Source organism: Salmo salar, chromosome ssa05 (genome assembly GCF_905237065.1).
Source record: "Salmo salar chromosome ssa05, Ssal_v3.1, whole genome shotgun sequence".
NCBI classification, from domain to species: Eukaryota; Metazoa; Chordata; class Actinopteri; order Salmoniformes; family Salmonidae; genus Salmo; species Salmo salar.
In genome coordinates this window covers 43,732,365-43,745,648 of record NC_059446.1, presented here as the reverse complement: position 1 = coordinate 43,745,648, position 13,284 = coordinate 43,732,365, and the positions used below count along the sequence as shown (strand labels likewise).

Below are 13,284 nucleotides of genomic sequence, written 5' to 3'. Positions count from 1 at the left end.
AAAGGTATGCCATGAGGTTAAAGAACTTTACAAGTCACTCAGCAACTGTAGCCGAGAAGAAATTAGCTGTGTTGTGGTGAGTTTTCTTTTCGCTCTGCTGTGTCCAGATGTGAAACCTCTGTGTGTGTGTGTGTGTGTGTGTGTGTGTGTGTGTGTGTGTGTGTGTGTGTGTGTGTGTGTGTGTGTGTGTGTGTGTGTGTGTGTGTGTGTGTGTGTGTGTGTGTGTGTGTGTGTGTGTGTGTGTGTGTGTGTCTGATGACTGAATGGTGGTTGAAGGAGACCAAACATTGCACTGATGGATGTGATGACGGACTACAAACTCTAGCCTGTGTGGGCATTTGGGTTGATTTCAGAAAATCCAGGCGGCTTCCAAACCCGTTAGATGCTCAATCCGCCGCTTCACTCAAACACAATTTAAATCTCCACTCAGCCATCACTCCCCGACAATCGGATGGATATTGAAGGGAGCTTTAAAACACTGCTAAAGCACTTAATCAGCTTAAAGTGGATCATTATTCTTGTATTTCATTAAGCTATTAAGGGATAATGAAAGATTTCCTGGCGGCAGGCAGCAGACTATAAACATATACAGTTCCCCACACTGCTACAGGGGAGATGAAGGGAAACTATATGCTGCCTGTCATATGGATTGTATAATCTTAGCAGAATGTTATGGTTAGAATGTTATGGTTAGAATGTTATGGTTAGACTCTCAGTCTTAGCAGTGTAGACAGTGATGAGCGTAGGAGTGAGATTCCCAGGTCATATTTCCTGTTAGTACACCGTTCAGACATCATTAGGGATTATTTTCAAATATTTGACACTGGCTGACATGATCCATCCATTTATAATCTGTTTTAGAGGGCAAAGTGTGTGTGCGTGCTTGTGTGCGTATGAGCGTGTGTGCGTATGAGCATGTGTGTGTGTGCGAGCGTGTACCTATTGTACATACTGATGTGGTTTAGAATCAGGGAAACAAGGAAGCAGTGTACTGCAGTGATGGCTTATTAATGCCTGAGTGTTAGTGTCATGTCATGGGGTGGTGCATATGTCCAAAGCATCTGGTGTCTGGCGAGCAGCACACTGTTGAAAGGTCAGCCCCCCCCCCCATGGCACTGAGGCTGGATCTGCAGACCAAAGGTCCCTGGCAGGGAAGCTACTGGGATCTGATTACTAGGCTGCAGCCTCTGTTTTCTAGCCTTTATTTTCAAGCTATTAGAGAGATAGAGTTTGATGACAACAAGATAATTTAGTCATGCATCATGAATATGCAAAGTTAATTAGTTAGAAAACACTTTTTCCTTATTGTTATTATTTTATTATCTTCTTGTGTTGAATGCTTAATGTTCATAAGTAATACAAATATATGTAATGTTGTCAATGCTAGATACACGGTATAAGATCCAGTATTTCATGTTAATGTTATTATTTTCTTAACTCCATAGCAATCGCTGTTTATCCCTCCTGTACTTAAGAATGTTCAAATTGAAGAAGGACCATGCAGTAAAGTATTCCCGTTCACTAATGGAGTATTTCAAGGTAACTAACTCTAACTTCTAATTCTAACATCTATGAGTAGAAGAGGGACAGTAGAACACGTAAAGCCAATTAAGATTTCTAAATGTAATATATATTTGTGTTGAGTTGTGTATACTCATTAGTTCTGCATGTTGGTTATTAAAAGCCATACATTTTTTTCCAATTAGTGTTCAAATTAATTGTATCAATGATCTACATACATTGTTTGTGTTTAAGCCTGTTTTAATTAATTATGTTGCATATTATTCTAGAGGAGCTTTTTGAGTTGCATTAATACATTTTCTAAGCTATGCAATATGTTTTTATTGTAGAGCTGCAAAATATCATGTTCTCACAAACCTCTTCCATTCCAGAAAAGTTCCCAAGCACCTTCGCCATGGGGAGCCAATGGAAAGTGAGTAACATTTCACCTCAGTCATCTCATGTTGCATCACAATCCTTTCTTTATATGAGATCTTTCCCAGAACAGAACAATGTATATGCCTACTCCTGGCCAAGCAACAAGCTAATCCTCTCAGATGGTGACTGCTTTGTTCAGACAATGGCCACGACAGACAGAGCCTCTGTTACTGTGACTTCCAGCTTCTAGCATATCACACTGGTGGCATGAGATGAGCGCACTGCTTCACTGTTTTTCTGGATGCTCCATGGCAACTGAACCTAGCTGATCCACCCTGTGCGTTTGGGTTTGGGTTCGTAGCTTACCATGGTGCTACCGTGGGGCTCGTCAGTGTGTCTGGGAGTTGGCGGTGAGCCATCCTCTGTGTGACTGTGAGCTCCTTTAGCCTGTCTTTTCCAGGGCTGGGATCTAGCCCTCAGCCACAGCACTGACCGGCCCTGCTGTTCTGCTGTGAGATGAGCTGTCAGAAGCAATTAGCCTCAGATCCTACTGGCTCCTAGGACTCCTGCAGTCGCCTCCAGTTCACCATGGTCACATTAGCCACAAACTGGCCTTCTTAATCCGCTTGGGTTAGCTCCGCTACCTGCTGCAACTGTAATCAACATTAGATTCCACTATGCTCTGGCCTCCTTTCCCACAGTTTGTTTGTTCTGTCCTTGACAATCATGAATCTTTTTTCCCCTTATTTTCTTTTTTTTCCTCAAGGGTTTATTTATTTGAGGAAAAGACTCAACCTGCTAGAGAGGGAGCCGAGAGAGGCAAGCTGTTGACAGGGAACATAATTTAACTTCACGGGGCGAGCGCCTTTCAATTTAGTGCTGAATTACAGGACCTGGAGCCTGATTGTTTGGGTTTGGCACTAAAAGACTGATAAATATGTCCTCTGATTGATGGCTGAAGCAGGCTGACAGAAAATCAAGCTGTGATTGTCAAGCTGAGAAAAGCCCCAGTTTGCCGTTCATACAGTTCAAATCAGCATTAGTGATAAAGCCTGACGAAGAGTGGTTAAGCCTGACGAAATAACATGTATTGGCTAAATCTAAACCTACCCAGTTCAAATCTCCCTGATCAGTCTCCCTGGGTCAGAAAGCTAAGAAGGGAAAAACCTCTCAAAGGGGAAATGTCCTCATTGTGATCTCACGTTACTCCCTGTAGATATAATTCACGTTACTCCCTGTATATACAGTATGAGTATGTAATACCTGAGTTGATAGTGTCCTAAACAATACAAGCCAGTATGAGGAATAGTATTTGTGAAGCTGCCATAGATTATCAATGTCTCCACTATCTTTTTTCTTAGTTTCTGTAAGTAGCCATTTTAAGGATTTCAAAAAGCATGGGCCTTAAACTTAACCCTGGTGTCCATTGGTTGTACAGTACAGTATTATCTCTGTGGTGGTGCCCTGAACTTTCACCTCTAACCCCTGACCCCTGTATTGTCTCTCTGCCTTCCCAGGAGCACAGGCACCCCGTCGCCCCTGTCTCTGAGTCCCTCCCCAGTCAGTTCGGTGAGCAGCAGTACGGGCCCTGGCCTTGCGGGCTCCTGTCCCTCCGGTGCCTCCAGCAATGTGGCCATCCCCCAGCGCATCCATCATATGGCCGCTAGCCACGTCAACATCACCAACAACATCCTCCGCAGCTACGAGCACTGGGACACGGCAGAGAAGCTCGCCACAGAGAGCCAAGGTACTAGAGACTGGACACAACACAAAACAGCTTCTCTCTGTTCTAGAACAGGATGTTTGGATTGGAGCTGTAGTATTAGCAGCAATGGCAGATTGTGTATAGTAGTAGCATAAATTGTACTGTTGTAATTGTAGCGGATGTATCAGTAATAGTTTCATACAACAGTGACCTCACTTTTGATATGCTATCCTATATTTTTCTTAATTACATGCATCTCCATTCATGCTCAACCTTTTTTCATTGTACACAGTCATTATAAATGACTAATTATTCCTAACTGTTAGGAACCAAGGCCAGCCAGATCCTTTTATCACCCTCAGGATGGTCTCTTTATGTACTAATGTATTCTGCATTATTTTGTATTAGATGTGGAGAATAGATGAACCCTTTACATTTACTGTCATCAGTGAGTGAATGTAGAGAGAGAGAGACCACCAGAGATGTTGAGGACACCCCCCTCTGACTGTGTGCATGGAGGGTTTGACATGTCGTGTCTCTGTCATTTCCCATCCGTTATCTGAGCCTAGCTGATTAAAGCGACATGTTATGTGGTTGTGTGAGGCGAGAGCTCTCTCTCTCTCTCGCAGCCTCAGAAGTACCCCATTAGAAGTTGATCTGACCCTCTCCTCCTCTCTGTCGACACTCATAACGGGCTCAATTAGAGTCTGTTGGATGGTGTCTTTGGTGGAAATGAGACAGGAATTGGCAGTTATGACACCATAAAGCCTAGGTGGGCCTTTCAGCAAATTACTGATCACCAGAGCTGTTACTTTTAGGATTGAGCCATTCCAGGACTCAGTCACTCACTGTTTATTAAGGGGAAAGAGAGGAATGGACAACAGACTGCATAAATGTGAGCCTTCATTATGCTATTACACTTGTCAGTCTTTGTCTTACACACACACACACACACACACACACACACACACACACACACACACACACACACACACACACACACACACACACACACACACACACACACACACACACACACACACACACACACACACACACACACACACACACACACCCTCACTCACTCTCACTTTCATTCACCCTCTTTCCCCTTCCTTTCCTTCTACAGAGTTCTTTCAGGAGCTGGACTCGACGATGGAACCGTTGAGCCAACACAGCAGCATGACAGAACTGGTGCGCTACATACGCCAAGGACTGCACTGGCTACGGATAGAGGCCCACATGTTATAGTGCTGCTGGAACTAGAACTGAACTGTCTGCCACTGTATGTCTGTCTGTCTGTCTGTCTCACACATCCATCACTACCTCTACCAGCCAGCATCCCCAGCAACCCCCAGTCTCCAGCCATCTGACTCCAGCCCCAAGGGCCCCCACCACACTCTGCCAGCCAGAAAGCCCCACTGACTGTCAACTCTCTGTGGTCAGAGGTCATCATGATGAGGTCATCATCAGCTCTACTGCACAGTCTGTCTCTCTGCTCCCTCAATACAAAGTTGACATTTCTGTTGGATGTGGAAAGAAAATAGTGAAATCCAAACCCCAAAGTGAATGGAAGGACAGTCCCGCCTAAGACCTGGGGATTGTCTCCAAAGCATGCCAATAGAAGAGAAGGATCTGTGTGGAGAAGTATGGTGGTTGTTTTGGTTGTTTTCTGCCAGACCGAGCCATGTGATTTCCCTGTTGTTGTTTTGATCACCACTAAGGCCCTCTCAGAACACCTGGAGCGTTGTTCACAGTTCACACCTCCATTCCAACAGGCAGATTTCTCATGAAGTTACAAGTGGTATCAACTCTTTTATTGTTTTGTTTTTGTCAATAGCTTGATGAACTGGCCAACAGAAGCAGGTTGGAAAAGTCTCTCTTTACTACAATCTGATAGTGGTGTTTATTTATGATCCATCAAACCTCAGTCTCACATCAGATAATAAATACAGCAACAGTTCGTCAATGTCTACCCATAAGTCCCAGTGGAACAACAAATAGTTTGAAATAATTCCATGACTTGTTGCACATTGGAAATGAACAACAAATCATCGAATTCAATCTGCCACGTCAAGCAATTTCTCTAATTGTGGGGGGATTTGCATAGTAATGTAGTCAACTACAGCAGATCTGATAACAACTGATATGGATCGTGTCTTTTAGCCCTAGAGGTTGGTGGTGTCTATGTGTTTTTTGTTGGGTCGATGTCATTTTTGTACCTACAGTAATAAGAGGCCGGATTTATTCCAAAGCAGCACTGATTTTCCATGGGTCTAAGGGAACGGGGAAGACATAAAGTGATGCACCACCTGAGACTGTGTTTAAATTAATATGAATCGTATAATCACTGTTACAGCACCACCACAAACAGTGTACGCCACAATGAGTCCAGTAACGCTACAGAGGACCTTTACATTGTCTTTTCGATGTCTACAATAACTGCTGTGTTGTATATCGCAACTCTTTTGATATTAAATGTTGGTTCAGTTGTGCATGTCCACAGAGAGGTGTAGAGTTTTAAAGCATAATCCATAGTAACACTTCTTACGTGTTATGTGCATAGTTGTACATTTGATCATCCTAGATTTAAACTTGGCTTGATGGACATACTGTATGCCATCTATATGAGATACAGGCAGTTTTCCTAAGGAGGAAGTTTGATGGTTGGTTTGTTGTTTGTTTTTATTTGGATGTGATGTGAGAGAATGAACTGAAGCGAAGTGTGTGTGTTGCACTGTGCAGAGATGATTTGGGGATGGATTCTCCTTTGCTGGGTGTCAATTCCAAATCTTTCTCTCTATAGCACAGTCCATACAGTGTGTTTCAGTAGACCATATCTCCATGGCTATGTGTGAAATATGATTTTCACTATGATAAAACAAAGTGCCTCCGTATCCGGTGAAAATTATTAAGAGTCTATATTGAAGAACAAGAATGAATCTAAATGATTTTTCCATACCATATTGGTATATTAGATTTTTTCATAAAACCACAATTTATTCATGTACTTTTTACTGGCAAGTATGATACCAAGTTTGGCTTTAAAATTGCAAATGTGTGACATGTATCAAATTTTTAACTCAGTTGATGTTTAGAGGATACTGAACAGGATATTCAGAAACGCTTGAACATGTAAATGCTTAATGTGACTTACTGTGATCACCTAGAATCAATAGATTAACACTCCAACACATTTACAGCAATAGCTGGATAATAGCGGTAATTGTGTTAATTATCTTGTTACTTAGAACAAGAGCAGAATCAAAAGACAAATGCACTTAATTCACGTTCAGTGTTTCTGGCATTTAGAACGATGTTTGGAGTTTTTATCACTTGATTTTAGGCCCAATTAAGTGTTTTGGAATGTCACAAGAAAAGACTGAACAAATTATTGATAAAACAAAAATAATTTGATGTTGATCCATTAACTGTCTTATTTAGATTTAATGTCATTCAGTGTTGTTTTATGGAACAGTGTTGTAGCCTACATTCTATTGTAACCTCAAAAACAGTGCTTATTCAATTCCAAATCTATTTTAAAGCTGTAGGATGCCACACCATATGGTAATAGCAATATCTACACCAGTCTTAATGTAACTAAATGAATTGAGAAATATGAAAGCGAACCTAACAACTTAAACTTTCTTTGTACTGTATCTGAAGTGCATTTTTCATTTTGCCTTTTGCAACAACTTGTGATAATAATCTCATAACTATCAGTCAATGTTGAGTTGAGGGAAAATGAAGCATGTGCATAATTTTTTATGCAAATGATCACATTTTCTCCTCCAGTCCAAATTAGCCAACTGTCTTTGCCCCTATGAGGGAAGCAGTTTGTACACTTCCAGTGGCTTTTCCCAGCTGTTCCTATTCACGCTAGAGACAGGCCATTCTGTCAGGGAAATCTGTGGCCCTTTGGCAGCTAGTCAACAGCACCAAGCAGCACTGGCACTCTGTTCTCTCTCTCTCTCTTTCCTCTCTCCTCTCTCTCTCTCTCTCACTCTCTCTCATCCATCATCTGATATAAACAACCAGCTCCATACTCAGCCCCAGTCTGGCACCGAAGAGGAGCAGCTAATGTTTTGCATTCATTCCACAATGAGGAAAGGCTGAATCAAATTGGCTTATGCCTACCAGGGAGAACAGAATCAGTTTTTGTTTTAAATCTACGGTTTATGTCTAAAACAAGGAAATCGTGAAACGTTGAATGAGGTGCCATCTGGACTGGCAGTGTTACAAGCCAATTTATGGTGTGACCTAGTCCTTTGTTTGGTAAAACCAGGTGATGATGATAACATATCAGGAAGGAATTACTACTCATTAAATGAGTCCCTAATTGGCTTGTTTTTATATTGCTGCTACAAATGTTGATATTTCCTAGATAGATTTATGAATACAGGAATTTTCATTTTAAAATGAATACTTCTAGAGAATTTTATTGAAAATAGCATACAAATCTTTGACGCATTGCAGAGTAAACAAAAATATGTAAACTATACTAGCTAGAGAGGTACAGTATGAAGTGCAGCTCACCTTCTGCGTCTTCTCAGTTTAAAGCCTGAACAGTATTTATTACAATCAGGCGCTACTTAAAAGCAGAATCAATAAGAGTTAGGCCCTCATGCAGTGTTAATGTTCAAAGGATGTTTTCCTAGGTTCACTGCGATTAGATCCAATGCAAACAAATCAGGCTCATCTAAGGCAGAGACAAGGAGGGATGTCAGCACAGTGGGAGTCAAAACCAACCATTTCTGCTATCAAACTCATTATTATTATTATTATTATACCTAGAAGAAATCTGACAGACTATCAACACAATATTATTGTGTTACAAATTGTTGTATATTTATCATGTTCTTAATCATAATTTCTTCTTTTTTTTAAACCTGCTTTTTTTCCTGGAGTGAGTGAGTACAACACCAAGCCTTATAGCTTGGCTGAAGTCTGTCATTTTGGTGTTTTTGTTATCTCTTGTTCAATTGTTCCACTACATTGAAAACAAGTATTGGGAACAATTATCTCCAATTAAAGGAAAATTCCACACAAAAACTATCTTTTGGTATTTGTTTCAATAGTACATTGTTGATATAGTCCCAAAAGGTTTTGCTTGTCAGCAATCAAGTTTTTTAAAGATATATAACTTTAAAAATACAGTTTTACAGCCGGTATAACACGCTTTGCATCACGTTTTTGGGTGGAGTTTTCCTTTAACATTGTCCCAGCTGGAAGCATTCTGATCGCTCTGCAAATGAAGCACTGTAAATAACACTTAGTTAACACAATGCACCGCACCATGTTAGTCAATTAACGACCGTATGACTCAATGTTGATTCATATTCAGTGATTATTGTGTCATATTTAATATGACTGATACAACTTGGACTGGGTTCTCATAACACATGAACATACCTATTAGCAGAATAATTTAGTGTAATTGGTTTGTAATCTAAATGGCTTGTGTCTGTGACAGCAAACCATTGCCAGTCACTTGGTGTCACTAACAATAGTGCATGTTGACCTTCGGTCATCAGAAGTGGTGGTTATGCAAATTGAAGTCAACAGTTGGTATATGTAGCTTCATTCAACTATATGTCAAACCCTTCATTCAGCTTGTTGGTGTCTTAAAGCAGTAGCAGACATGCGTTAGGGAAAATGAAGAACAGTTATCCATAGATCCCTTTGCTGTTTATATCTGTATAGAATGATGAGGTGCTTTATGGTTTATGTCCTCCGGTGTAAAGGATTGTACCATATGGAATATATATTACTTATTTTTGACTGCCCAAAGCTGACAAAAATGCATTGGAAATCCATTGCCTTGACATGAGTGTATTGCTGACCAGTGACATATTACCACCCCTTAACCTATGATCTTTTGGTAGTCTGTCCTGTGTGACCTTGGCGTTTCAGTCATTCCAATGTCACCTGGAGTGTCATTTCTCTGTAACCTCCTCCACTTCATTTTGCAAAGAGAGACAACAAGATTATATAAACTAATGTACAGTTTCAGTCAACAACAGAAAAAAGGCATTTACTTATCATGGCTGTGCTTCCTACTTGCTTAAATAGATGAACTACAATTTACAGCCATTTATTAACCAAATGGGATAGACATTTGAAGAAAAATCATGTGCTTTTGATACAATTGTATTTCTGAAAGTATTATTGAAATTCTGTAACGTTGTGATGTTGCAGATGGACAAATTTATTGTGAAAAGTAGAGCGATTTCCCAAAGATCAGTTCCCTATGTTCAAGCCTTAGAGATAAAACTGCTCAATTACTTTAACCAACATGTTTTTCAGATATGGAACAATCACTGTCAGTTCTGGCAACATTTCAGTCAGATCCATTTTAACTGTGAAATGCAGCATTGTTACATTAATATAAATCCTTCACAGTGTTCTAAAAGCAATTAATTTATAAAACAGTTAGCAATGTGGATATCCATAAATTAGCCCAATGACATACTGTTCCTCAAGGCTCAAGCTTTATATAATACTTAAATGCTACCTATTCCCTAAACGATGTACGATGTTGGTCAGACATCAGGGAAGAACAGGGTTACCATTCCAAGTAAATAGCCTTTTCTCTCACTGACGTTTTGTCGACAGTTTAAAGATGGACAATGTTGTATTTTCTCTCACTGACGTTTTGTCAACAGTTTAAAGATGGACAATGTTGTAAACAGAAAATTCAAAGACAGAAGTTGTCTTAGTTCAGGCATGCTGTAGTTTTTAGTTTGTTATTTTTTGTACAGAGCAGGGTAACTGTTATGCTATGGATTTATTAACGTATAGTTATAAGGATTCATTAAAAATGCGTTATGTATCAAAGAAACTTCCTGCCTGGTTAGCTTTGTATTTCAAATGTGTTGCACAAGTTCTGCCATTTTTTATTATTATTTTTGCCTATTGTATTTTATAATAAAATTGTTTTATGTAATGATCAAACATTTAAATGATAGTTATGTTGTTTTTAAATGTTTAATGTCTGAAAAAATGGAATAAAAATGGTATGAACCGGTGAAATTGTTCCTCTCCTGTTATTTCATTTCCAATCACTGTTCTGATTATACCATTATCAAGTATCTGATGAATTTAATTGGGGAATGCACATTACATCAGAGTTTCCTTGAGTAAAATCATGATTCGTTGGCATCTCGTTTTAATGATTGCATCCCTTCGTTTAATGACTTGTGAGAATACCATTAGTCTCCTTAGAATTGTAATATTACAATAAAAATGTAATAACCAGCTAGCTATGTATTTAGGATTTACCATTTATTCTCCAAACTAATGTCAGTATAGTAAATTATATATTTTAACAACAAACTTCATATAATCTGTTTTATAATCAAGGCCATAATTTCTGAGGGAAACACAGTCACCTGAGATGTGAGATAGTACAGCAACAGTCCTGTCACACCAGTCTACTGACTGCCATCACAACATTAACACAACATTAACTCTTTCTCTCCACAGTAAACGCCATCATCAGATTCCCACAACAGACACAAGGATTAGAGAAACAGGACAGGAATATGATTAGAGGAGAGGTGAACTTAACTCATACATTCACAGGGGGACATGAAATTGTATCTGTATCTCCCTGTATGATAAATCCCCTGTAATCAGCAGCATTACACTGGTTCTCATCTGAATTAGCCTGTGGTGGGAGTTACTGGTCCTCATTACAGTGCATTCTTTATGGAACTAATGGCTTCGTATTTATTCATTGCAGGAACAATTTGCATGCTCCAGCACACCTTATTAATTTAAGAGGATCCTGATGCATTGGAAGGCAGTGGCTTCTTTAAAGTGTTTAAAAAGGCCAAATGGAAGTATTTTTGTGTGGGGACAGGAATCCCACCTGCTAAATAATTTCCCAAATGAGGAGTCAAAAAGGCTTCTATTTACTGACTCTAAGCATTTAATGTGTCTGTGGCACCGAGCCAGCCTGCTGACAAGTAAGATTTATTGATTTAATTGCTTAAGGTAACCATGCAATAAAATCATCTCAAAGATACATTTCCATGCATTGCGCACCAGCAAGGTAATGTTTCAACTGCTACAGCTATATATCTGCAGGTTACCATTGCAAATTCATAAGTCAAAGCATCTCATTAATCTGGTGACAGATTTTTTTTCTCTGCGCGAAATTCAGGAGGAACTGGCTACATGTTAAATGACAGGTTGTATGTCTAAGTAGACTGCTTAATACAAATGCATGCCAAGCCAACTAAATAAGGGTCTGTTTTTCCAAGGAAAATGTATGGGCCATGCTACAGGCCACACACTACACTATAAGCACTGGCATTAATCCAAAGGAACCGTTTTTTTCTCTCCCACACATTGAAATTTGTACACTCAAACTAATAAGTACTGTATATTGCTCTTCCTCTTCAAAATGACCTTTTGGGTAACCCGTTTTCAAACAGAATATATTTTCTAGATACCTCCATGGATCGTAAACACAGATTGTGTGTTGATTAAAAGTGTTTAACAGATAACATTAAGGAAGATCCACTTACACTCACTGACAATATATTTTCAAAGTGGTCATTTAAAAATATTGCTTTCCTCAATCTCTTCATTTATTAAAATGCAGGGATGTGAGATTTCCTATTCACATTCATTTACAGCGCAGCAGTACTGACTTGAGTATGTTTAGCACTTAATTGAATGATTCTTGATTAAACTCCGTGCCTGGTGAGAACAGCACAGCACATCACATTGCACTGCTCAGTAATTGGCTTGCTTGTTAGATTCCACCTGCTTTAGATGCACAGACGGCTCCATTTCATTTATTACATCTTGGTTTCACATGCAGTTCATAGCCAGGCAATCAGTCTGATTGTTAAGGCATTCTCTATCCACGTGGCTTTGTCTTTGTCTGAAAGAGCTAGTTTGAACAGTATCTTTCCCAAAAGATCAAATTATATCAACAGTAGGCTTGCTTTGCCACTCATGTGGGAAGAGACTATGTCCATGTACGTAAATATGTGTATAAATCTAGGCAGTAAATCTCTCATCCCAACTCCACCATTCACCATAAAGCTCAAACTGTCATTCACCTGCTCAGTCATGTGAAATAAGTCATTAAAAAATTATGTAATCTTGATAGATGTGAAAGCATGACTCAGTGAGCATTTATCTGACAGATCCTGCTGAAAGGTTTTTTGATTAAACATTTCATTCACATTCTTTGGTTTTACATGCAGATCAGACTAAATAATCCTATTTTCTTCTTGCTTCTCCAAGACGTGGGTAATGACAATTTACCAAAATGATTCCTCCCCACTGGGCAAAAACTGGTTGAATCAACATTGTTTCCACGTCGTTTCAACAACAAAAATCTATCTGATGACGTTGATGACGTCTGATCAACGTGGAAATCTGATTAGATTGATTAGATTTGAAAAAAGTCATCAACTTAAGGGCATTTGTTGTTGACTTCACATTGAGTTCATGTTAGTTGACATCTCAACCAAATATAAATCAAAACTAGATGCTGAACTGACATCTGTGCCTAGTGGGTCGTTCCTTACTCTGCCTTCATGGGATTACCAGGAGGTTTGGTAACAAAGACCTGTTATTCTGATAGACACAGACTTCATGAGGTTGGCTCCCTCTGACACTCAGCACATGTGGCCTCTGGGCCCAGCTTCATTTGACATTCGGTCATGGTCCAGAGAAAA

General features: G+C 39.6%; 1 protein-coding gene across 3 annotated transcripts in view; it reads left to right on the top strand.

Moving 5' to 3' along the window:
• LOC106604958 (AF4/FMR2 family member 2) overlaps positions 1 to 10,615 on the top strand; it is a 176,305-nt gene extending 165,690 nt beyond the window's left edge. For all 3 annotated transcript variants that reach the window (XM_014200135.2, XM_014200134.2, XM_014200133.2), the window contains 5 exons: positions 5 to 76; positions 1,446 to 1,539; positions 1,893 to 1,933; positions 3,396 to 3,625; positions 4,713 to 10,615. In XM_014200135.2, the coding sequence (XP_014055610.2) occupies positions 5 to 76; positions 1,446 to 1,539; positions 1,893 to 1,933; positions 3,396 to 3,625; positions 4,713 to 4,834 (559 nt within the window). In that variant the 3' untranslated portion in view covers positions 4,835 to 10,615. The remainder of the gene's footprint in view (positions 1 to 4; positions 77 to 1,445; positions 1,540 to 1,892; positions 1,934 to 3,395; positions 3,626 to 4,712) is intronic.
• The last annotated feature ends 2,669 nt before the right edge of the window (positions 10,616 to 13,284 follow it).